This window comes from Amphiprion ocellaris, chromosome 7 (genome assembly GCF_022539595.1).
Source record: "Amphiprion ocellaris isolate individual 3 ecotype Okinawa chromosome 7, ASM2253959v1, whole genome shotgun sequence".
NCBI lineage: Eukaryota > Metazoa > Chordata > Actinopteri > Pomacentridae > Amphiprion > Amphiprion ocellaris.
Genome location: NC_072772.1, coordinates 21,588,302 through 21,614,517, shown reverse-complemented (window position 1 = coordinate 21,614,517; position 26,216 = coordinate 21,588,302). Strand labels below are relative to the sequence as shown.

Genomic DNA, 26,216 nt, shown 5'->3' with positions numbered 1-26,216 from the left:
AAAGACATGCAGTAAATAGCCATGGGTTGGATTCAAATCCATGACTATGGGTCGCCCACTCAGCCAGTTGAGCTGCTGGGGCACACAGACCTTCTTTAACATCAGAAATAAATGTAATGAGTTATTACAATTTTTCCGTTTTAGGCAAGAAATTTTATATTTAATGGACTTATCACCATGGCAAATAAGAAAATGGAGGAGAAACTTGTTGCAGATAAGATTAGTTTACATTTTAAAATGTAGAGAGGGTCCATTTTTTCTAAATCGTGTAGTTATGTTGCTTCAACTTAATCAAATACTGACTGAAAACAAAACTAAGTCTAAAAATGATTCTAAAGACAATGGATCCCAGATAGGACATGTTCCTCAGTCTCCTGGGTAACAGTCGCCAGGAGAACCTTGCAGGCTGAATATTTATATATATGGGGTACCAAGTGTGCTAAAATGTGACACCAAGGGGTTAGAAGTGAGACTGTGTTGTGTGTTTTATTACTGGACAGATTGTGTGTAGTGACTTCATCAGAGCTTTGCCATTAAAAACAGTTGCTTGCTGTTTCCAGAAATGAGACTGGTTGAGGCTTTAGTGTGGAACAGAGAGGAACTAATAGTCAGAAGGTTCATTTCCACGAACAGCATAGTTCATATTTCACTGACACATTTGGCCCAATGTTAAAAAAAAAATCACCAGTGCAGCTTTTAAAAAGGACAACAGTACATTTGACTTTCATTTTTGTTTTTCTGGAAGTGATATAAAATGTACAATAATACAGTAGAATGGTAGACTCCAAGACACAACAATACACACAGCAGGCTTTTCCTTCACCTTCACTTCATCTGTTACATCCTTTTATTTACTCTGACCAAGCAAGGAAAGCATATCCATGATATAAAGGAAAGAAGGAGGAAGAGGTGCAGTGGGACAGTTTACACAGTGTTGGGATATAAAAGCAGCTCAGCCCTCCTCCCCTCACCCTTACTACTCCTTCCATGTTAGTTCTCTAGCACTCTCCTCCCTTATCCCTCCCTCTCTCCTCCCTCCTCCGGGCCAGAAGAGAGGAGTGATCAACCTGAGTGTTTAAACAAACCAGAGGGCCGGCAGCACAGAGAGGAGCTCACACACTCATACAGCTGTTCAGCGCTGAGGAAACTCTAGTGATCTGAACCGAGGAGCACAGCTGAGGTAGGTTGGTTGGAGCCCGTGGTGAGGATTACCTCATTGTTTCACAGCAGTTATGAAACATAGCTGGCACAAAGAGATGCAAGCTTTCCTTCTGTTATTCTCAGTCCTAAAAAATTAATTCGCTCATTCTCTTAAGCCTGAGCTTTTGTGTTTGGATCAAGTGTGGTGATGTTAGATTTTTTTGGACATTGTGAGTGAATTAATGTAGTGCATGCATCGGTTTCAGTGTAAGTATCCTGGTTTGCACAGAAACTCACCTACAACCCGGACTTCTGTGGATCTTTTACAAGTGAGTAAGAGTTTGACAGTTTCATCTCCTTTTTAATTTCAGAAAGAAGTCAGAGACTTCAGTACCTGAAAAGGCAGAGTTTACTGAAGAAGACACAGCCCAGGACAACTTATCTCAGGAGCTGAAGGAGTGGGGATAACACAGACCAGACATTTGCCCCCCTCCCCTGCAGACTTTCACCTCCCAACCCCTGTCCACCAGTCCCCACCCCCTCCAGCCAAACCCTCAGCACACTGACTGAAGCCACACATTCTCCAGTGGCCAGCAGATCTCCCTCACAGACGTTCACTCAGACTGTCTGGCCCAGAGGGTCACCAGTGACGGTGTCAATGGAAGCTCCAACGCTGGCTGAGATGGGAGACTTGTGTCACCCTCGATCTTCCTCCCCAGAGGGGGAGACTGTGTGTGCAGCTCTTGCCCGTTACGAGAACACTCTCCGGGATGCCATCAGGGAGATCCATGTGGATGTCGGCTCATTTAAGCTGGGCATGGAGCGTCGCCTGGAGGAGACGGCCAACCTGAGCGGGCCCCTCGGACGAGCTGTGGCTCAGCTGCAGCAGGAGAACCGGCAGCTCAAGAGTCAGCTGGAGGCTCTGACCAGACAGGTGGAGCTGCTGAGTGGCATCACATGTGACAGGAGCACCTTGTTGAACAACAACCACAATCACAGTCAGAACCTGAAGAATCACCTGAATGACATTCAGGAGAGCCATCAGGAGATAAAGGAGGTGATCTTTGGGAAGGGTCAGGCCTACACTCACAGCCAGGCTCCTCTCCACATCCACAACTCTACCTTGGGGAGCCAAGTGCAGACCTTCAGCAACCTCAGCAGTCCGTCCAGCCCTGCATCCCCCCCGGCCACCTTCTCCTCCTCCCCCAGCTCCAGCAGTCCTCCTGCCGGCTCCAGAGTTTCTTCCATGGTGACGAGCCCAGCGTCTGGCAGCAGCCCCTCCATCACCCGCTTCTCCAGCCGAGCCACCTTCGCTGTATCCAGCAAGACCAACGTGAGTACTGCATGTTTGTAGAGATGGAGAATGTGTTCATCTGGTTCTTAAGCGGTTCCCGACCTTACATGTGTGATAGAAGGAGCACTTCACTGACACAGCTCACCACGGTCCATCTACATGAATATGCACTGATGTTATTCAACACCACTGATGAACAACTGAACAGCAGGTGTTTGGTTTAGTTTGGTTTCAATCATTTATAAGCAACTTTGAACTGTTTCAATCAGTTATTAGGAAATTTTAGTTAACTATTTTGTCTATTTATCAGCAACTTGTAACTATTTCAGCCAATTATCAGACTGTTTTAGCTAATTATTTCAACCATTTTGAAGCTTTAAGATAACAATTTCAACCATTCAGCAACTTTTAGCTATTAAAAAATATTGACTATTTAAACTGCTTATAATAATAATAATAATAATTTAGTTAGCTATTTTTTTTATTACCTTCAGCAGTCTGTTTTAAACATTTATCCATTGATTTTTATTATTTGTTTCAACCAATTAGTTATTTTGTTTAGCTAACTGCCTCAACCACTTTTTAGCTCGCATTTTTCCAGTGCTAGTTCACAATTTCAGTTTATCCATTATTAATTATACAAATTCCCATTACAATCTAATACTTTCATCTTTACACGTTGTTTGAGTTAATAGTCCGATTCACTACCTATTTTCAGCTAGCTTTGAACCATTTTTTTTAATGTTAACTTCTGTAACAGACTTCTTTGTAGCTCATTGGTTTTCATGCACTATCACTCGCTATATTCTCATATTCACATGGTATAGCTTGACTTAATACATGGATGTGTTTCAAAATTGTAAAATTCAATGAGTAGCTTAGATATAGCTGCCGTCTTCCCATTGCCTGTCAGTTCCCCTGGTTGAAAATTTTGCATGTCAAGAACTGCCTTAATATCAAGTTTCAAAGAGGTTCATCCAAGAAACTGTGCAGTTCAGGCCCTCCTGGGTTGTTGCACCCAGAAACTCTGACAGTATTTGTATTTTGCAACACAGATGGAAATTATGATCTACAACAGCAGAGAGAGGTAATCCAGTAGTTGCGATGCCTGCTGTGGTAGTGACGCACATTGTGAGTTGAACTGATGCTCTGCTGCGTTGTGGCTGTGTGAATGTGTCACATGAGGCAGTGGTGGTGTCACTGCGGTTGCACAATAGCCCTCCACCAGAGCACTTAAGGATTCATGAAGTACAGTAACATGAGTGGAGCAGGCTCCTGGGAGGTGAGGTTAGTGTGGTTGTGTGGTTTTTCAGACCTGAACCAAATATGTGAAATGGGCATTGTGAAATGTAGGCTCTGGTTAGTCATGGCTGCTCCTCCTTGGTCCTGTCTAAGCCGCATAGGTCAGGTTTAAGGGATTTTCATCATTTAGCTTCACCTGAATGGTTACTTCTTATGGTTTAAGAAAATTCCAACCTCTGGTTAACCTCTGTTCTCCTGCTTTCTTTAAACTGACAACAGTCTTGATAATGTTTTCCTAATGATGTGTCCGTCTGGGTTACATCAGAGTTTGTCACTGAATTCAGTGCTGACCAGTCGGCACGAGTCAGAGTTTAAGTGCTCTGTGGTTTCTAGATTATGTCCTCTGACATTACAGTAACCGTCCCTGCAGTGGGTTTTCTTTCCCTCCCTTGTCTTGCTAAAAGAATCTCTTGGCTTCGTCCATCCTGTGGCTGCTGCATCACTCAGCCAGTTGATGATGAAAGTGTTGTTTTCCTGGACCTCTGCTCATCATAAATTCATGGGCTCGTCAGGGCAGAAAGTAAATTATGTCCCGTCTTTCTAAATATTTAGATAAACAAAAGGCTAGACACCAGCTGAAGACAATCAAGAGACAATCAATCTCATTCCTAGACCACTGAGGAGGTCCGACTATTGACTATTTACTTCAGGAATTTGTGATCTTGCAAGGGCAAGACTGTATGCAAGTACATATAAGTGTCATTATGTTGTTAGGGATGGGCCAATCTGACTTTTATCTCCTTCTACTGATTCTTATAGCTGTTTGCTGATACCAGCGATGGAATCCTACAATATAAATCTGTCCTTCTGCATCTCCTGTGTAGGACTGTCAAAGCTCAACCACAAATGTTGGGTTTCATCAACTGGTTGGAATTTGTACACCCATTGTGTGTCTATCATCAGTCGATAATAACAACTTTTATTTAGCGCTGTGTTTATTACCTTAATTAAACTATGAAAAAAGGATGTGAAATCACATGTCAGGCAAAACCACACTGGTAACTTAAATGACAGGCGCAAGTCCAAGGAAGTGATTTACTTCTATGGCATTCCTAACTGCTGTGGAGAGTATGACATGTATGAGGCCAGTATTATGAGTGTCTGTTTCATTTGGGGGCTGCACAGTGGCTTGGTGGTTAGCACTGTTGTCTTGCAGCTAGAAGATCCCCAGTTCATGGCCCTGCCTTCCTGGGATCTCTCTCCATGGAGTTTGCATGTTCTCTCTGTACATATGTGGGTTTTCTGAGGTTAATTGGTGATTCTAAATTGTCTGTAGGTGTGAATGTGAGTTTGATTGTTTGTCTCTAGATGTAGCCCTGTGATAGACTGGTGACCTGTCCAGGGTGTCCCCTGTCTTCACCCTAAGTCAGCTGGGATAAACTCCAGCCCCCCATGACCCTAATGAGGATTAAGCGGTGTATAAACTACCAGTCAAAAGTTTGGACACATCTTCTCCTTCAGAGGTTTTTGTTTAGTTATTTTCTACATTGTAGATTAATACTGAAGACATCAAAACTATAAAAGACTACAAATGGAATTTTGCTGTAAACAAAAAAGTGTTAATCTTCAGTATTAATCTACAATGTAGAAAATAATATAAATAAATAAAAAGCATTGAATGAGAAGGTGTATCCAAACTTTTGACTGGTAGTGTAGATAATGGATGGATGGATGGATGGATGGATGGATGGATGGATGGATGGATGGATAGATGTTTCATTTGGAGCAGGGCTGCGTATTGGTAAAGCTTTCTATTTTTTCTTGCCTGTAAACTCAGAGAGGACACATGGCTGGAACACATTACACACACATCCAAGAAAAGTAATGAAAAGTAAGCAGTAAGTTCAAAGTAAGGCATGGAAGTTGCTTTATTTATTGACACATTTGGTCAAGTACACAATTGATCCTCTTTGACATAGTATCTACAGATGAAGGTGGTATACTCAAACAAGTGACATAGAAAATTGATATTTTGTGTCATTTTCATCACTTATGACACCTTCAAAGCCATCAAGTTACACTGGGGTCCAATGATTAGAACCTCCTTGTGGAAACGGTTCTCTTACATTGAGGCTCTGCTGTTCTCTTTGCTGTTCAAGTGTCATCATGCCAAGATCTGGGGAGCTCTAAGGCCATCAGGAAAAAGGTTGTGGATACCTATTAGTCTGATGAGAATGTTGAAAGGGTTTCCAAACGACATTGAAGTAAATCATTCCAATATGAGAACAATCATCCACAAGTGGTCCAGGACTGGCCGGCCCGGAAAATTCAGCCCAGGATCACAACTTTTAATGCAAAAAGAATTTCCAAGAACCCTGAACTTTAGTCTCAGAATGTGTAGGTAACTCTGCTGCTATTTGTGTCAAAGTCCTACAATCAGAAAGAGATGGCACACATTTGACCTGCATGGAAGGTGTGCCGGGAATAAGCTGCCTAAAAAAACAGATGAATCAAAGATAGAGTTGTTTAGCTACAGTTACAGAAGACATGTTTGGCAACTTTCAGGAGAAGAACCTCAAACCAACCGTGAAGCATGATGGTGAAAATATTCTGGGTTGGAGTTGCTTCATTGCCTCAGGGACTGAGCAGCGTAAAGCCAGTGATTCAACTATAAATTCGGCAGCATATTAAAAAAGAGTGCTTGAAGAAAATGAAGCCATCTGTCTGAAAGTTTAAACTGAATCAGAAGTGGACCTTTCAACAGTGATGATTCTAAGCAGAGTATCAAATCCTCCAAGGAATGGTTCAAAGAGAAGAAATGGAGGGTGATGGGATTCGTATTTCAAGAAAAAGAACAATTGAAATACTGTGATTGGTTAAAAAAAAAAAAGCTCAAACAAATGTGAAAAAGATTGGTCAAAAATGTTATTTCTGCTAAAGGAAGCAATGCTAGCTTTTAGGCCACTATTTTTTACACAGGAGAATATTGCACCTATTGATTTTTTGCTAAATAAATGACAGAAAAGGTAAATTTCCATTTGGCTATGTTCAAATCTGTCACCTTTATCTGAAAGCACAGTTTCAAAGAGATCTTTCTGGTATTCTTGCAACGTGCTGTGTATTCATACACGGTTATACAGATGCATCTAAGTCTCACAAAAACATTAAAACACATGCACACACATGCACACATTATGCAAATAGCTGTTTCTCCTGTATCTGTAATTACCAAACTATGTGGTGGATACAACAGAGGAATGTTATCTTCTGTGAAATCATGTGGTCAGAGCTAAACAACACAAGGGCACCTTTGTTTCTGTGTGTCTGTGCTGTGGGAGATCCCCCACTGTCAGCCAAACACACCGCCGCAGAAACACACAGATCAGAAAATGCTGCAAAATACTACGTGTGCACAAAGGTTTGCTGTGTGTTGGAAGCTTCTCTGCTCTGCGCCGTCATAATTGGCTTCGTGGGATTTTTTTTTTTCTTGAACACACTGTTGTTTGAAATCATAATTGCTCTCGGTGCCACATCCTCACCTGCCTGTCAGAGGAGGTGAGGAAGATACACGGACGTAGAAACATTTGCACACACACACACACACACACACACACACACACACACACACACACACACACACACACACACACACACACACACACACACTGCAGGCTTTCTTAATGGCTCAAGTCCAAGCTGAAGCTGTCTGAGCCAGAAGGATGTGTATAGGCGTGTCAGTCTTCCAGCCTGCTCTCCAGCTGTTAGCCTGTGCCGTCACTCTGACCCACCACAGCAGGACACACACACATTTCACCTCCAAAACACACCTGCAGCACATCAGCAGGACGGCTTTCATATCGAAAACACACCTGCAGCACGTATCTGTGTGTGAATTATGAGCTGCTTCCTTCATCACCTGTCTCTTTCTTCACCGTGTTCGTGTCTCTGCTCTTCAGAAAAGAAGCTCAGCTGAAAGAAATCGTACGCACAGTCTGATTTTTGTTCTCTTTGGAGAGGCTGATTTGTCTCAGTCCGTATCATCAGGATTCATGTTTTGGCATTTATGAGAGCTTTGTCATAAATTGCTGCCTCTTTCTGATTCACTGCAGCGGAATTTACGTAAAAAGGCTTGAATGGAAACCCAGCTGTGTGTGTAATAGTGTATGTTTTTATGTGTGTGTGTGTTTCCATCTGGACGTTTTTAGGGGTTTGTAAAGAGGCAGCTGTGCGGGTCCTTTCTATCCTCTAATGGTTCTGGGCAACAGGAATTAGCCAGGATTTGGATCAGGACAAAGACCTAAGCCTTCTCAACAATGTGTCCTCTTCCTCCTGTGTTTCTTCTCCTAAAACCCTGTTCCACACTTTACCATATAACACACACACACATGCATACGTCTCCAGGAAACACCACTGTTGCCAATTACAGTGCCAAAGCAGCCGTCTCAATGGGCCATTGTGTTGGTCCTTGCTTCATTAAGAGTACATGGAGTGTGGAAGGATTACAGAATTGACCCTCATTCTTACATTTACTTTTCTTCCTCACCTTCCATCCTTATTTCACTCCAGCAAATCTGTCACTGGGAACTGGGAGACTACAAATTTACAACAGAAAGAAACAACAGAAAGCTAGCTCTACAAACTGGGGAATGGAGTTTGAAACATGTGGGCATCTTTGAAAGTGTATGAAAGATAAACGTAGGTACCGTGATATCACCCACTGGTTTGTGAACTGCGGTTCTGAAACCTTGAGTTTCAAATTTGGCTGTCGGCATCACGGTCTTCTGAAACCAGATGTAATGAGCGAGGGGTGGATCTGACTGAGAACTGGACGACACTAACTGAAAGGAGGAAAGTAGCAACTGAGGCTATAATATCGTTAGGAAAATTTTTCCTGAGGTAGCAGATCAAATGAGGATTAGGGTTATTTTCTCACAGACTTCTAGACAATCTGATTTATTTAACGCAGACAGAAGAGTTAGAAAGAATGCAGGTTTAAAGCACTTCTGCATTGGCTTCACTTTTAGACCTATAGAGGCTGCATCTATGGTGTTTAGCAGGCAAGGATGGTGTATTAAAAATTGCAGTTGAGTTGAATCATGGGAAATGTAAGAACCAGTGTTTCTGTAGCTTGACCAATGCAAGAGATAAAAAGTCTGAATATCTCAGCCTTTGCTGCTTCAGCTTTGACCACTTTCACCAGGGTCTTGATCACTTCGCTGGTTTCCAGTTGCTGTCCGCATAACAGTCAAAACTCTGACACTTGCATTGAAAACTACAATGAAAACAGCTCCCTCCTACCAGAACTCTCTCATTCAGCTCTACACTCCTTCTCACTCACTACAATCAGACAATAAAAAGCTCCTGATCCAACCACCACAACAGGGCCTGTCCACCTGGACTCTTCTGTGGTTTCCTTTATTTTTATTTAACCTTTATTTAACCAGATAAAAGACCCATTGAGATGGAGACCTCTTTCACAAGGGCGACCTGGCCAAGAGAGGCAGCAGCAAACATCAAAGTAAACAAGAAACAGACAGATAACAACAACAAACATTAAAATGTTAAATACAAGCAATTAGATACATAAAATACAGGAGTTATTTTTACAGTAACAATTTAAGAACACAGGCACCGTTCGAAGTATTTTCGTTGTTAATGTCTTAAAATAGAGCAGAAGGCTTACAATGAAACCAATTCTGACAATTTCAGCTCCGACTGGAGGGCGTTCCGAGCAGAGGGGGCAGAGAAACTGAAAGCTTTTTCTCCCGTTTCAGTTCGAACACAAGGAGCAGAGAGATACAAAATGTCATGTGATCGTAGGGCATAACGGCTTCCAGTTCTCTGAAGAAAAGTGCATAAATAAGTTCAAACCAAGAAGCGCCTTATTCCTGGAGGTTCCTGGAGGTGGAACGAGTCCCTCTCAGTCTACATCTGCACTGCCTGTAGACACCAGGGTCCTAATATCACACTTGCACTTGTTTCATGACTCTTATCCAGGTTGTTTTCTCCTGACTAGATGCTTGCTTGTATTGTATCTACTCTCAGATGTACGTCACTTTGGATTAAAGCATCTGCTAAATGAAACTGTAGAACTGTACGATTGTAAACCACTCTTTCAGCTTCAGTGCTAAATTGCAAGAGCGCCCTTTGTGTGTCTCAACAACTGTAGGAGTTGTCGTTGTCAGAGCTTGATTCCATCAAGATTATCTCTGTCTCTGGGTGTGTTTTCTCTCACAGAAACAAGCACCACTTTCATTTTCCTTCTTACCCCCAGATATCTGCCCAAACTGCACCTGCACCTCTCAGCACTCCATGACTGCTCAGCCTCAGACACAGTACATCCTTCAAGTGTGTATTTATGAGCAGAAAAACAGATCAGAGTGTGACAGTCAGGTCAGAGAGTTATCTCCTGTTCTCTATCAACTCAGAGACTGGGCGCGCTTGATTTATGGCTCAGCTCAGCACGTGCATCACAAGTTATGTAAGTGATCATTTATCAAGCTAGAGAAGCCGAGTTTGAGGTAGTTGTAGAGGTTTCTTCCTTCCAGGCTCAAAGGACGGGCTGCACCAATTTCACGAGCCTTTGCTGAAAGGTGCTACATGCACCAAATTAAACCTCCATAAATCATTACCAGACACATTTTGTGGTACTTTTGCTGTCGACTGTCTGGTTTAAACTCAGCAAAAGCTTTTATTGGTGGTGGCAGACAGTGGAAAGAATGAAAGGCAAATTTACTTTCAATAGATTGTAGCAGGAAGGAACAGGATTTATGAGAAATGTGGTTTTAATTTTGAGGAACATCTGCACTCTCGCTGCCACTGCTGCGAGACAGAAGCTATCCCATTGTTTCAACTCTTGTCTAATTTTTGCTGCAATTACAGCAAGCTATTAAACTTCATATGACAGTAATAACACACTGCCATTCAAAAAGTGGAATCTCTGAGTTTTGAGCAGTTAAGCTGCCATTTGTAGTCTGATCTGATGATTTGTGTTGATACAAATTCTATCGGGTTACACTCCTCCTGATACTCAGTCTCTCTCCATGTCTGTCCTTGCACCCATTAGCTCCATCTCCCACTAACATTACACAACCTTAAAGTTTCTTATCTACACACAAACACACACACACACACACACACACACACACGAGCAGCGGACCCCTGCAGCATTCAGCCCACAGTATCTTAGTTTAGTCACAGTCTGAGAAGACTGATGGATGGATTGTGTGTTCAGGGCACTTAAATGTCCTGATCCCAGTCCAAACTAAATTATGCTGTGATTACTGGCTGCTGGTGCACACGGTCACATGCACACACCCTCTTTTAGCAGTCAGTTGTGGAAAAGGTGAAACCACAACAGTGTGCTTGCTGGCTTATTTGCACACACATAACTATTTTGCACATATGGAGGTAAACACACCCCATTATGGGTCAGTGTCATTTATCTGGATCGTGTGATGTGATTGAGCAGCCAGCTGATGTCGTACTTACATTATTTCATTCTGAAACTGTTGTGTCTCTCAGGCCTCAGTATGTAACTACAGTTTTGAGGATGTACATGTGATCTTCACAGTAGGCCACTGCGTAACCTAAGAACCCATGCACATAGATGCGGTTGGCAAGTAATAACCCCTTAACACAGAATATGAAACTAACTTTAAAGCACAAATTTATCATTCATTTTTGATGGACAGTTTACATGTAAGGTTGTTCTGCTTCAGACATTGCTGATTTTGAACTTTCTTTTGCCAGTGCACAACAAAATAAATATCTTTTCCCCCACTGTCCGCCTCCTGAAAAACCCAGGATGCAAAATTAAAGCGTTGGTTATGTATATATATAACCCCACATCTACGAATGCAGATAGAGAGATGTAGGCTGCATTCCAGATAGTATACTATTTCTATTTACTTGCAGTACATACTGCAACTGTCCTTACAAAGTACATGTAGCACCAGCAAAAGTGGCTCTAGTGCAGGAATAATGTGAGGAAGTCATTTAGTCTTTGTTTAGGCACTATGCAAATGTGTTACGTTGTGATGTAAATGAGTGACAGAAGAAAATCCTGGACTGAAATGAAGCGTTTCAACCAGGTAAGGAGCAGTGTTGTCTGTGAGAGACAACAACTCCCTTTAGTGTGAACTTTGAGATGCTTAAAAAAGCAGCTAGGTAATACATTAAAGGAAAGGGAAACCCGACAAAAGCAGAAGATGGACTATGTCAGACAAAATGACATAGCTATCTTTTAGACAGCTTAAAAAGATACAGAGACAGTAAGGTGCAAACATAAACTTCTGTACAATAATACAGCCAGCATGAACGTACTGCATCAGGAGCGTAATGGTGAAAAGAGTCAGGCAGCACTGTAACCCTGCATGAACGTGACTGGACATTATGATCCATCTGTAGCTGCACAGCTGATGAATGAGCCAAGAAGAGTTGATTTCCATCAGTGAATGCTAGGACAACTTATGAGCTCTGCTTGAACATTTTTGTCCCATAGTGCCATTAGGAATGCAGTAAGACTTCGTACACACAATGATGCTGTTGCTGTGAAAGCTGCTTTTAAAGTGTTTCATACTTTGGCATTGCTTGTTCTGTAGTTTGAATGAAAAGAAGTAATTTAACTGCTTCTCAGTCAATGTCAGGGGAGGTAAAAGGAGATATGGTTGGGTTGTTTCTTTTCTGATTCTGTTAGTCTTTCATCTTTTATAGGCAGAGAAAAAGGAAATGTGTGGGAACATGTGTGTGTCAGTATAGAGCAGAATACATTCAGTCCCCCACATGAAAGAGAGAATGAAAGTAGGGACAAAGGGCTAGAATGTAGAATAAAGAGTGTAACAGTAACAATAATAATAATGACATTTGACATTTACTCACTGTCTGGTGATATTCCCCAGACTGAACCAGCTAACCTCAGTCTATCATCCATCCATCCATCCATCCATCCATGCATCCATCCATCCATCCATCCATCCATCCATCCATCCATTGCTGTCTCTGTGGCCCCTTCCTCACCCTTTCACCCCTCCCCCATCTCTCCTTCAGAGCTGGGCTGCATTTTAAGGCTGGATTCCTGGCACCAGCCCCCCTTCGTGGCTATTAATACAGGCATGAGAGAGACAGAAGACAGACTTTTAAATGTGCAAACATGGTCTCACACAAATATATGTAGCAGCTTTAGAAATGTACGTCTCAGCCGAACTTTTCTTGGATTAATTTTTCATTTCACCACACATCACAAAATCATCTGTGGACTCTTGTTTCACTGTGTGTGCTGTTATTAATTACAGGAGTGGGCTGGCAATGAAAAGCATTTTGAAAAGATCTTTAGATTTGCACTGATATAGAAAGAAACAGTAAAACTGGAAATGGCACAGCTGAAAAGTGAGCCAGGAGCGTGTGTGTGTGTGTGTGTGTGTGCGTGTGCGTGTGCGTGTGCGTGTGCGTGTGCGTGTGTGTGCGTGCGTGCGTGCGTGCGTACGTGCGTGCGTGTGTGTGTGTGTGTGTGCGTACACATGCTGGGGGTTTAACAGAGGTATGCAGCCACTCCCTGGCTACCCCTGGCTCTCTTAATGACTTCCAGACAATAGGCCGTGTTCCCGTCATCATCTCTGTGGAAACAGGTTAATAACTGACTGGTCGGTGGACAGCTCTCCCTCACTGCCCTCTGGAACCAGTAAGCCTTACTGGAAGTCAGCTTCAGGACTTGATGGGTTTTAAAGTCGCCTCCTTGACTATGCCAGCTCAGGCTACTCTGGGAATACAATTTTCATTTAGCTGCCCTCCAGCTCCAGCATTTTGGAGTCATGCCCAGAAGGTACTTTCAGAAAAATTGGTAATATAGGTTGGGTGACACCGTGAACAGGTCACGAGTGAGACAGCAGGCCTTCCTGGAGTTTGTTTCTCCTCTACAGGAGACTGACCCCAATAAAACGGCCACTTTGAGCATTTGGGATCTCAGCAAACATGACCCAGAGGTAATCTAACTGCCTGTCAGTCTCTGCAAAGATAGAATTCAGAATCTCCAGAGGTTAGATGATGAAGTGTTGGAGGTGAGGGGATGGCAGGCTGCATGTCCCCACTGAGCTGGGAGAGTGGTCTGTTTTCACAAAAAGATTTATTGAAGCTATTAGAATCCCTGCAGGGAAATGGGTCTCTACAGCAGATACAGCACCAGTGTACAGTGAGGCATAGATGGAATGAAAAAGTGTTTCAGGATTTGAAAAAGTAACATTTATTTTACAATTAACATGAAAAAGGACAAAGCTATGATAATCGCTTCACTCATGTGTAATAGGACTTGACCTGGCCTCCTCTCCTCTCTATAAAATTAAGAATCCAGACTTTAAGGTGATTAGATCTTCTTGCTATGCTGCTTCTCCATGTTTTATGTGTGTGTTTATGTGTTATGTTGGCCTCAGGGCCAAATTTAAACACAATGCAGGCCATGACGTGGGCACTCTGGGTAGTTTGTGTGATGGAGCTGGTGACAATAAAGATGTTTCCTCCAAGTGGTGTCTGGTAACTTTGAAGTGACCTTCAAACTTACTTTGTGAAATCTAAACCTTCCAGGGTCGTGTTTTAGAGCTCTGCTAGGATGATGACTGGAATCACTTTCCATACTATTGTAAATGAATGAACGCATCACAATGTAATCAAAATTTGCTTTACTTGACGCTAACACATTTTCCATGTAAGCTATTTTTGTATGTTACAAATTTAGACTTTTGAGCTGCATGTATGAAAAATGCAGTATGATAAAAATGTTAACTCATGTTTTTCAGTCATAATTATCTCATGATAATCCAGTCAAGGTAAATCATTTTTGAACACTAAATAAGATTAGATGCTACTTTTTAAAAATAAATTCTTACTCTCTTGACTTTAAAGAAAAATTGATGCTGTTACTACAGAATTACCACCAGCTGTAACTGTCTCTAATGGGAGGCAAAGTCTGGTTTCCTGCATTAAAGTCAGACTCATGTTTGCTTTTTTTAAATTTGATATATTTTTAATTACTAGCAGTATTTCCTCAAGTATTTTCCTTTTACTAACCCTGCTTTGCTGTATTAACTGCTAGTTATGTTGGTCCTGACATTTTTGAGTCTCTTATCCAGCTCAGTCCTGCGTATATTTTTTGCATTTGTTTTGTAATGTTTTTGATCCATCAAAGCTGTTTTATCTGATTTGAAGTCAAGAATGTGTATCTGGACAGTTATATATATTGTTTTCCTTCATGATTTTAACATTTATTTGAGCTCATCTATTGTAGCCTCTGTTTTGGATTTGTTGGCTGGGATGTTTGCCATCTTACATTCTTCTTTTTCAAGGTCCTACATACCCCTCCACCACCCCGACCTCCACATCCTTTCCTTCTGCCTCACAACTTCTAGCTTCCTGTGCTGGTAATAAGTGTTTGTTGGACTTAAATTGTGAGAAGCAGATTCATCTGTGTATCAGCATCATTTCCAGGAATACTAAGCTGAGATCACTACAGGAGTTGCCTCCTTCTCTAAACATGACAACACGCGTGCCACCTCTTCCTCTATTAGTCCGCTCTTTGTTAGAAATAGACGTGAAAAGAGAGAAGATACCAACTGTATGTGCTCACTGCCCTGCTAGAGGCCAGCATGTCAGACTCCTCCATATACTGTCCTGCTGCCTCAGCTTCACTGCCAGGAACAGAGGAGGTTGAGAGAAGGGAGGTGGACGGGGAAAACTGGGGAGTTGCTCTGTATTGTTGCCATATGTTGGAGCTCGACGATACAGTGAAAAACTACCTTTTCCCCACAGCCAGCAGGACCTATTTCTCATAGCCCTGCAGGAGACAGAATCCATAGTGTTCTTCCTCTAAAATCTGACTTTACCAGCATCGGACAACAAAAGCTGATGCGAGAATTGGGAGCAGTTAAGAAAACAAACGTACAGTTTGTTATCCTACATGGTGATGGTACTTATATTTGGTTCACTTAGACCTTAGAGAGGCTGAACCCCAGTACAGATCTGTAATACATTTATTTGACATCTGGGCAAGCAGCGCTGCATGAAATATGCTGTCCACACCACTCACACATACCCAGCACATGAAAATCCATTGTATTCAAGCAGGTTTTACAGCTGGGGTGCAGGAGAGAGAATTTTGTTTATCAGCTTTTCTCATAAATTAGGAAAAGCCATGAAGGATCAAGATCATGAGGTCTGTTTTTTAAGCTGGCCTGGTACATCCAGAACCCCAAACAGAACATTAGGGTTTGCTTAACTGACATTCTGGCCTGAAGAAAGATCCAAAAATAGAAAGTCTTTGTTTAGTAATTGTTGTTGCTGTAGACCAAAAGAGACCAACTGACAGACCTCAGAAGTTTACAAAAAACAGGAATAACTCTTGCTTCTAGATGGAGTTCGCAGTTCATGTGAAATCATGCAGCTTGTATTCAGTGCTGCTGCATTTATGTAGTAAACTTTTCCCTGTACAGTGACTCTCACCTGCAATTTAGGTTTTATATCTCCTCAGTTCAAAGGCTATCGCATATTTTCCATTCTTAACCCAAAGTGGTTTTCCCTGAGATTTTTCTTGCGGAGAAATTGCAGGCTGCATGAATGTGTTTGAAGAACAGGTGGTCTGAGTGTATCTTTCTCCCTCAGTGAGGATTCCTCTATCGCCCCAGGGAGGAAATTACAGAGCAGGACTCCCCTGTCACTAACTGTTTCCTCTGATAGCTTTACAGTAGCTGTTTCACATGATAACATGCTTCATGCTTTGTATGTTACATTACAGTATGCTGCTGGCTGTACTGTTCTGTTCTGCTTGAACAGTGCATTCATAAAATGCAAAGTTAGTAAGTTGCAGTGAGGCATTGTGGCTTATAAGTTTTAGAATAATTTATAACCTGTAAGATACTGCTGAAAGACTTCACTGTGCAATCATGTGTGTCCTCATGCAAATCTTTGTGCTAATGCATTTGTTTTGCAAATATGATCACAGAGTGTAACGCAGACACTCTCTGTCCTTCTCCTTCACACATACTGACACTCACTGGAAGGCCGCCAGCTTGCCTCCATTGTTCTAGTGTTCCAGTCCTCCACCTCTCAAAGGTCCTGTGAAGATCAAATGTCATCCTGAGGGAGAAGCTGAAGCACAGAGGACAGTTTGAGGTGGAGGGATGAAAAAGAAAGCGAAAACTCTCTGATACCTAGATCCACTATAGTGGGGATCTCCTCACATCCATATTAACTGTAGGTGACAAACTTCTTTTAAACAAGAAAGAAGTGAAGATGGATGCAGGAGAGAAAGGAACACTGAAGAATGGTAGTGTGTAAACAAAAGTTTGGGGTCACTTACAAATGTCCTTAGTTTTGAATAAGAGCAGTTTTTTTCAATGAAGATAACATTAAATGAATCATAAATCCAGTGTAGACATTGTTAATGTGGTAAATGACTATTGTAGCTGGAAACAGCTGATTTTTAATGGAATATCTCCATAGGGGTGCAGAGGAACATTTCCAGCAAACATCACTCCTGTGTTCTAATGCTACATTGTGTTAGCTAATGGTGTTGAAAGGCTAATTGATGATGAGAAAACCCTTGTGCAATTATGTTAACACATGGATAAAAGTGTGAGTTTTCATGGAAAACATGAAATGGTCTGTGTGACCTCAAACATTTGAACGGTAGTGTATACATTATAAATTTAACATTAAAGGAACAGTTTGACATTATGGAACACAAGCTGCTCTCTCACTCAAGTTAGAAGTAAAGGTAGATATCACCAGAGATGGTTTATGGGTAAGACTGGCCACTTAAAGAATGTAAATCTATGGTAGAACTCTGTAATGCCAAAGATGGTAGTTGTATGACACACATCTAACAGTTGATGTTACATAAAACCACAGTTTATTATTTTTCATTTGTGTTTGCACAGAGATAAAACTAATTAAATATGACAAGTTAGTACAATTTTCAAGTGTGCAAAACATTTTTTTTTAAATTATTAGTATCATTACCATTATTTTTACCTTTGACTGAATTCGACAAGCTATATGTTAAGCTCTAGCCAGTAAGCTATTAGCTTACGATAAAGACTGACAACAAAGGTAACATCTATTGCTAGCTAGAAACAGCTACCATATGTACCTGTGTGTAAAACCACAAGTTGTAGTTTTCACATTTGTATTTTCATAGGGATGAAACAAAATATGACCAGCTGGTAAAATTTAAAAATATGTTTGTTTGTTTACCCTTGACAAAGGTAGCTAAATGTTAAGCTAGAGCTAGCATGCCATTAGCAACTGGGGCAACAGCTGACCTGTATCCACCATTATCTACACATTGCTTAATTTTTGGACTGTGGGAGAAAGCCAGAGTACCTGGTGAGAACCCACGCATGCATAGGGAGAACATGCAAACATGCAGAAAGATCCCAGGCTGGGACACGAACCTGGGATCTTCTAGTTGTGAGGCAACGCAGCTAACCACTGCACCACTGTGCAGCCCCCTGACTGTATCCAGAGGTAAAAATGTGCAAAGCAGCATACAAGCAGCTCTCATAAGCTCAGAGCTGGTACTCTAACCCTGTAATGATTGTTCAGTTTCAACATACTGGGGTACATGGACAGGTACTCTTTGACTACACTTTGTTTCCCAGCAGCCCACAGCGTCCCCTCATCAAACACTCTGGTCCAGCAGCCGGCTCGTCCCATCCACACCTCCCCCCTACCCTCACAAACTCTTTATTGAAGTGTCAGTGATGAAGATGCCTCTGACAGCTAAACAATGTCTTCGGACTAAACACAGGATATGGCGCTCACCCAGCACCCTCATACCTCCTTCTGTTTGAACTGACACGTTTCTATGCAGAGCGTTGTCCCAGAGTAGCAGCTAATATTGTGGCGTTTGCAAATATTTCTTTAGCATCACAAGTCCAAACTCCCTCTGAGTTCACACTGAAAAATAGATGATAATTGTCCTAAATTTTAGTATTCAGGTGAACATGTTCCATAATGTAAAAATGAATAAAAATGGCATAGTTTGTGTTGTTTTAGCACACTTAGACTAAGGTAAACTCAAGAACATCAACAGTGTTACATAGTGTAATACTACTATGATTAGTCAATGACCCTTGTGCTGGTACAGAGGTTCTGCTATTGTCCTGTCAAGTTTATTCCAAAAGGAAAGTTAGCATACAACTGTTAAAAACACATCTTGATTTATCTTTGTTCTGATGGTGAAGTCTTAGGTGAGAGGAGACATTTGTCCACTGTTGACCTCAGGGTCACAGCACATCAAAGAGAGGCCGAGATACCCAGCGTGGATGGCAAAATGTAGAATGTTGAAACAGTTTATTTTCTATTCGTTCTCCTCTGTGTCTGCTCTCAGACTGAGGGCTTTTCTACATTTTCTGCTCTGTTTTACTAATCTTGTGCAAATATTTTATAGTTCCCTACTCTCGACTCTCGTTCACACACTCTCAGGGTATAGGGGATTTGTTTTTCCTCCAAGGAAGAAAAGGGAGCTTTTGTCTGCTTACACTTCACACATTATGAGGCTGTTATGGAAAAATGAACTGCATGTACTGTATGTGTGTTCATGCATTTGCACTTTTATGCGTCACCTGTACAGGAACACAGCCACTAATAGCACCAAAATAAGCAGCTGGTCACTTCTTCACTTAAAGATTGTCTGATTTATTTTTTAACCCTCATGTTGTCCTGCTGGTCAAAATTGACCCTTTTTAAAGTTTGAAAATGTGGGAAAAAAAAATAAAAAATTCGCAGTGAAGCTTCTAATGTCCAGATTTTCAACATTTTTGGGAAATCTTTGAACATTTTTTGGTGGAAAAAAAGAAATTTTAAAAATATTTGTTAAGAACATTCACAAAAAAATCAACCAAAATCCAGCAAATTTCACTGGATTTTGGTTGAAAATATTAGAAGTTTTACTGATATATATGTAATCATTTTAGATATTTTTAGGATTTTTTGGAAGATGTTTACTCATTTTTTGAAAATATTTACAAGAATTTTCTTGCCACATTTGAGGGATTTTTTTTTTTTTTTAAATAAAAATTTTAAGGAATTATTGGAATTTTTTTCCTGAAGGTTTCGCAAATTTTCTGAAATTTGGGGAATTTTTTTGCTGAATTTTTGGATTTTTTTCAGACAAGGAAACTATATTTTTTGGTGCCGGTAAATGGAGACAACAGGAGGGTTAAAGCACAAAACCTAGTTAGGATAATGCTAAATACCTCCTGTATGTACACCCAGGGTTCCCTACACAGCTCCGCTCGCTCTATTTCAGGAGCATCTAACTGTGATGCTTCCTACTTACAGCCACTTATCAAACAGAGACAAGCACTAATGTGCACGTGTCTGCCAATAAAGAGAAACGTGACTTGCAGACTTGTACTGGCCGAGGTGATGATGTCTTTAAATTTGATTCCTGGTTTACAAGAGTACGGGGTTTCAGACAGATGCTGATTCTTGGCATGTGTGTGTTTATCAGGACAGTAATGGAACTGAAATACTACTTGTTACACTTTTAAGTGGCCTCTCTAGCAAGCATTTAATTGGCTGGTGGAAGTTGGAAAAGGAAAAATCTATCTATCTATCTATCTATCTATCTATCTATCTATCTATCTATCTATCTATCTATCTATCTATCTATCTATCTATCTATCTATCTATCTATCTATCTATCTATCTATCTATCTATCTATCTATCTATCTTTGAGTCAGCATGCTTACATTTTCTAATTAGCAGTGTAGGTTTCAAAGATGGACATAGCCACCATGACTTCACCCATTGGTTTGTGGATGAAGCCTTAACTTTGGTCATGTTTATTTTTCGGAGGTTGTGTTTTCAGAAACTGTGTTACCTTAATATATTTTTATGTGCGTTTTGAAGTATTGCATTAGACAGTGTTGATGCCAATAGCAAAAGCTGAACTTACTCTCTTGCGGTGACTGTTGACTTCATGGTGGAAACACCTTTTCCGATTCAGGTCTGAAATAGTGAACATTTAACTGACATGACTGATGAACGGCTTTAGTTTCTTTCATTGTCTTCCATTTTTCTCTCATAAATGAAAAAGTTTGTTCGTTTCTTCTCGGTATGCTTAACACAGTTTATACTGCCCCCTTCTGTCAACACGTCATAGCTTAGTTTGTAGACACCAAAGCAGTTAATGAAAACAAGTCTAATTGACGTTCATATTTTTTGGGGACATTTCAAAACTTTGATTCAGATATGCTTTACAAATGTATTACATTCAGTCTGGCAAATTTTTTAAATCACTGGAGTTTGCGTCTGCCTGCCAGTAGACAAGGAATGTAATTTTAAGGCTCTTCATTAGCTTTATTGTTCAGTCCTGGAAGTTACGCTGACAGGTGATCATTCATCAGTGTTATTACAGCTCATCCTGCAGGGAACATGAGCATCTGTACAAAATGTTAGTATAATCCATTCAAACACTTTACAATGTTTTTCTCTGTAACAAATCAGTGGGGGCTGCACAGTGGCGTAGTGGTTAGCACTTTCGCCTTGCAGCAAGAAGGTCCCTGGTTCGCGTCCCGGCTTTCCCGGGATCTTTCTGCATGGAGTTTGCATGTTCTCCCTGTGCATGCGTGGGTTTTCTCCGGGTACTCCGGCTTCCTCCCACAGTCCAAAAATATGCTGAGGTTAATTGATTACTCTAAATTGCCCGTAGGTGTGAATGTGAGAGTGCTTGTTTGTCTTTGTATGTGGCCCTGCGACAGACTGGCGACCTGTCTAGGGTGTCCCCTGCCTTCGCCCGAGTCAGCTGGGATAGGCTCCAGCACCCCCCGCGACCCTAGTGAGGATTAAGCGGTGTATAGATAATGGATGGATGGATGGCACAGGATATGGCGCTCACCCAGCACCCTCATACCTCCTTCTGTTTGAACTGACACGTTTCTATGCAGAGCGTTGTCCCAGAGTAGCAGCTAATATTGTGGCGTTTGCAAATATTTCTTTAGCATCACAAGTCCAAACTCCCTCTGAGTTCACACTGAAAAATAGATGATAATTGTCCTAAATTTTAGTATTCAGGTGAACATGTTCCATAATGTAAAAATGAATAAAAATGGCATAGTTTGTGTTGTTTTAGCACACTTAGACTAAGGTAAACTCAAGAACATCAACAGTGTTACATAGTGTAATACTACTATGATTAGTCAATGACCCTTGTGCTGGTACAGAGGTTCTGCTATTGTCCTGTCAAGTTTATTCCAAAAGGAAAGTTAGCATACAACTGTTAAAAACACATCTTGATTTATCTTTGTTCTGATGGTGAAGTCTTAGGTGAGAGGAGACATTTGTCCACTGTTGACCTCAGGGTCACAGCACATCAAAGAGAGGCCGAGATACCCAGCGTGGATGGCAAAATGTAGAATGTTGAAACAGTTTATTTTCTATTCGTTCTCCTCTGTGTCTGCTCTCAGACTGAGGGCTTTTCTACATTTTCTGCTCTGTTTTACTAATCTTGTGCAAATATTTTATAGTTCCCTACTCTCGACTCTCGTTCACACACTCTCAGGGTATAGGGGATTTGTTTTTCCTCCAAGGAAGAAAAGGGAGCTTTTGTCTGCTTACACTTCACACATTATGAGGCTGTTATGGAAAAATGAACTGCATGTACTGTATGTGTGTTCATGCATTTGCACTTTTATGCGTCACCTGTACAGGAACACAGCCACTAATAGCACCAAAATAAGCAGCTGGTCACTTCTTCACTTAAAGATTGTCTGATTTATTTTTTAACCCTCATGTTGTCCTGCTGGTCAAAATTGACCCTTTTTAAAGTTTGAAAATGTGGGAAAAAAAAATAAAAAATTCGCAGTGAAGCTTCTAATGTCCAGATTTTCAACATTTTTGGGAAATCTTTGAACATTTTTTGGTGGAAAAAAAGAAATTTTAAAAATATTTGTTAAGAACATTCACAAAAAAATCAACCAAAATCCAGCAAATTTCACTGGATTTTGGTTGAAAATATTAGAAGTTTTACTGATATATATGTAATCATTTTAGATATTTTTAGGATTTTTTGGAAGATGTTTACTCATTTTTTGAAAATATTTACAAGAATTTTCTTGCCACATTTGAGGGATTTTTTTTTTTTTTTTTAAATAAAAATTTTAAGGAATTATTGGAATTTTTTTCCTGAAGGTTTCGCAAATTTTCTGAAATTTGGGGAATTTTTTTGCTGAATTTTTGGATTTTTTTCAGACAAGGAAACTATATTTTTTGGTGCCGGTAAATGGAGACAACAGGAGGGTTAAAGCACAAAACCTAGTTAGGATAATGCTAAATACCTCCTGTATGTACACCCAGGGTTCCCTACACAGCTCCGCTCGCTCTATTTCAGGAGCATCTAACTGTGATGCTTCCTACTTACAGCCACTTATCAAACAGAGACAAGCACTAATGTGCACGTGTCTGCCAATAAAGAGAAACGTGACTTGCAGACTTGTACTGGCCGAGGTGATGATGTCTTTAAATTTGATTCCTGGTTTACAAGAGTACGGGGTTTCAGACAGATGCTGATTCTTGGCATGTGTGTGTTTATCAGGACAGTAATGGAACTGAAATACTACTTGTTACACTTTTAAGTGGCCTCTCTAGCAAGCATTTAATTGGCTGGTGGAAGTTGGAAAAGGAAAAATCTATCTATCTATCTATCTATCTATCTATCTATCTATCTATCTATCTATCTATCTATCTATCTATCTATCTATCTATCTATCTATCTATCTATCTATCTATCTATCTATCTATCTATCTATCTATCTATCTATCTATCTATCTATCTATCTTTGAGTCAGCATGCTTACATTTTCTAATTAGCAGTGTAGGTTTCAAAGATGGACATAGCCACCATGACTTCACCCATTGGTTTGTGGATGAAGCCTTAACTTTGGTCATGTTTATTTTTCGGAGGTTGTGTTTTCAGAAACTGTGTTACCTTAATATATTTTTATGTGCGTTTTGAAGTATTGCATTAGACAGTGTTGATGCCAATAGCAAAAGCTGAACTTACTCTCTTGCGGTGACTGTTGACTTCATGGTGGAAACACCTTTTCCGATTCAGGTCTGAAATAGTGAACATTTAACTGACATGACTGATGAACGGCTTTAGTTTCTTTCATTGTCTTCCATTTTTCTCTCATAAATGAAAAAGTTTGTTCGTTTCTTCTCGGTATGCTTAACACAGTTTATACTGCCCCCTTCTGTCAACACGTCATAGCTTAGTTTGTAGACACCAAAGCAGTTAATGAAAACAAGTCTAATTGACGTTCATATTTTTTGGGGACATTTCAAAACTTTGATTCAGATATGCTTTACAAATGTATTACATTCAGTCTGGCAAATTTTTTAAATCACTGGAGTTTGCGTCTGCCTGCCAGTAGACAAGGAATGTAATTTTAAGGCTCTTCATTAGCTTTATTGTTCAGTCCTGGAAGTTACGCTGACAGGTGATCATTCATCAGTGTTATTACAGCTCATCCTGCAGGGAACATGAGCATCTGTACAAAATGTTAGTATAATCCATTCAAACACTTTACAATGTTTTTCTCTGTAACAAATCAGTGGATCAACCAGCCCACATTGCTATACGTGCAGCAGCTAGCATAGCTACAAATAAAATAAAAACAGAAGACATAATACAAGAGCATCTATTTGTTATACAATAATAGAATGATGTGAGTTTTTCTTTAACTTCTCAAGGTTCACTTGTCTCTGACATAGCTGAAAGTAAAATGAAGACTCTGTTTCACCTCAACCTAAGGAACATTTTCCAGTTTGGAGCAGCTGTATATATACACAGGTTACTAGAGCCAGTGCAGGGTTATATATCCACTCCTCAGTGTATAAATATTAGCTGTGTAGCAGCTGCTAACCTCACTGTTGACCTGCAGTAGAACATTGCTTTTCATAGCTTTCTGGCCACAATATAACCCCAAACACTAGTGAAGCTTTTTATCAATTGCAAACTGAATTAGAAAGAGGTAAATAACTTTTTAAAATACATCTATTTACTCTCATGGTGAAATATCATCAAACTCACAAATACGTCATATTAAAGAATGGCCGTAGATAAGGCATAGATGAAGAAATTCAATATTTGAACTTGGTACATGAACAGTAGGCTACATGATGTTGAGGAACGGTCAGACAGATTTCAGTGCAGGGCTGCTTCCATGGGCTGGAGGCAATGTTTTGTTGTTAATAAAAGCTGATCATTTTTAAAACAGTATATCAGCGCATCAAGTGCAGAGTCACCGGCTCTTGCTTCGTGCTTGTATGCATGCTTGTTTAGTCAAATGCGTGCACAAATGCGGTTGGAGCAGCATGTCCCGAGGTCTCTGGTGTGAAGTGTGGAGAACATGGCGATCAGCAGTGTGTCCTGCCAGCAAATAAGACCTCGAGATACCAGAGAGTTTACAGGAACCTCAGCAGCTCTGCGATCATGTTTCCCCCTCTGACCCAAAGTGGACGTCTGATGATCCGAGCACTTAAGCCAGGGAAGCTCCCCTCCCCAAAGCCAGACATTCTGCAATTTGTCTCCCTCCTCCTGCTGGATAGCCAGCTGTTTCCACCTCACTACCCCCACTCACTATCCCTCTGTACCATTTCCTTCATGCAGGGGAAAGTGACTTCCCTTACCGTATCATACCTAATGATATTTTCTGTAGAAATCTTCGGATTTTCCCTTATTATATGTGTCAACGCCACTTTCTGAAATGACAACCTCCTACACACACACACACGCACACGCACACGCACGCACACACAGACACACACACACACACACACACACACACACACACAGTCTTTCTTCTTGCTTTGTTTTAACACACATGACCTCCCAGCATTCCTATATGGTGAGCTCAGCCCAGCACACACACACATTTACACACTCTTAGCCATTTTCTCTAGTGAGCACAGCGTGCTATCTCACAGCAAGAACACCATATTGTAAATGTGTGTGTGTGTGTGTGTGTGTGTGTGTGTGTGTGTGCAGAGGTGATACAGTGCTGGTTTTTATTTTATGTCTTTCGAGAAACTTTGTCCTTTTCCAGGCAGAAGACTGAGGTTGTTTCTTCAATTCTTGAAGTGTTAATGAGGTTTTGTTTGTGGGGCTCATGTTCAAACTCATTATCCAGATGAGTAACCACGGGGCATTGTTTCTGGGGTGTTTGAATGATTTTTTTTAATGCTGTGAACACAGCAAAACAAACTGGACTCACCTCCTCTGCTGGATCATGCTTAAAAAGCTATTGCTGGATACTACTAGAAGAAATTGATAACACGTTTTATTTTTGCTTTTTTTTGTCTGTAAATTAGTTAAACTACTTTATAATGGTCCAGTAAATATTTTTATGCTAACAGTGAATCAAATGACTGTATAAAGTGAACATTGTAGCTTGTCATGACAAACCCAGTGACTCTGCAATACTTTTGAGCTCTATGGTGCATTTTGACTTCTTTTTGTGTTGATTTAACAGCCTGCTACTTCAGTTT

The 26,216-nt window shown here is 40.8% G+C and overlaps 1 protein-coding gene across 1 annotated transcript in view; it reads left to right on the top strand.

The window, feature by feature from the left end:
* Positions 1 to 210: 210 nt before the first annotated feature.
* The window catches only part of smtnl (smoothelin, like), a 36,976-nt gene continuing 10,970 nt past the window's right edge, over positions 211 to 26,216 (top strand). The window contains exons 1-2 of the mRNA XM_023261395.3: positions 211 to 1,180; positions 1,512 to 2,473. Coding sequence (XP_023117163.2) covers positions 1,799 to 2,473 — 675 coding nt within the window. The 5' untranslated portion in view covers positions 211 to 1,180; positions 1,512 to 1,798. The remainder of the gene's footprint in view (positions 1,181 to 1,511; positions 2,474 to 26,216) is intronic.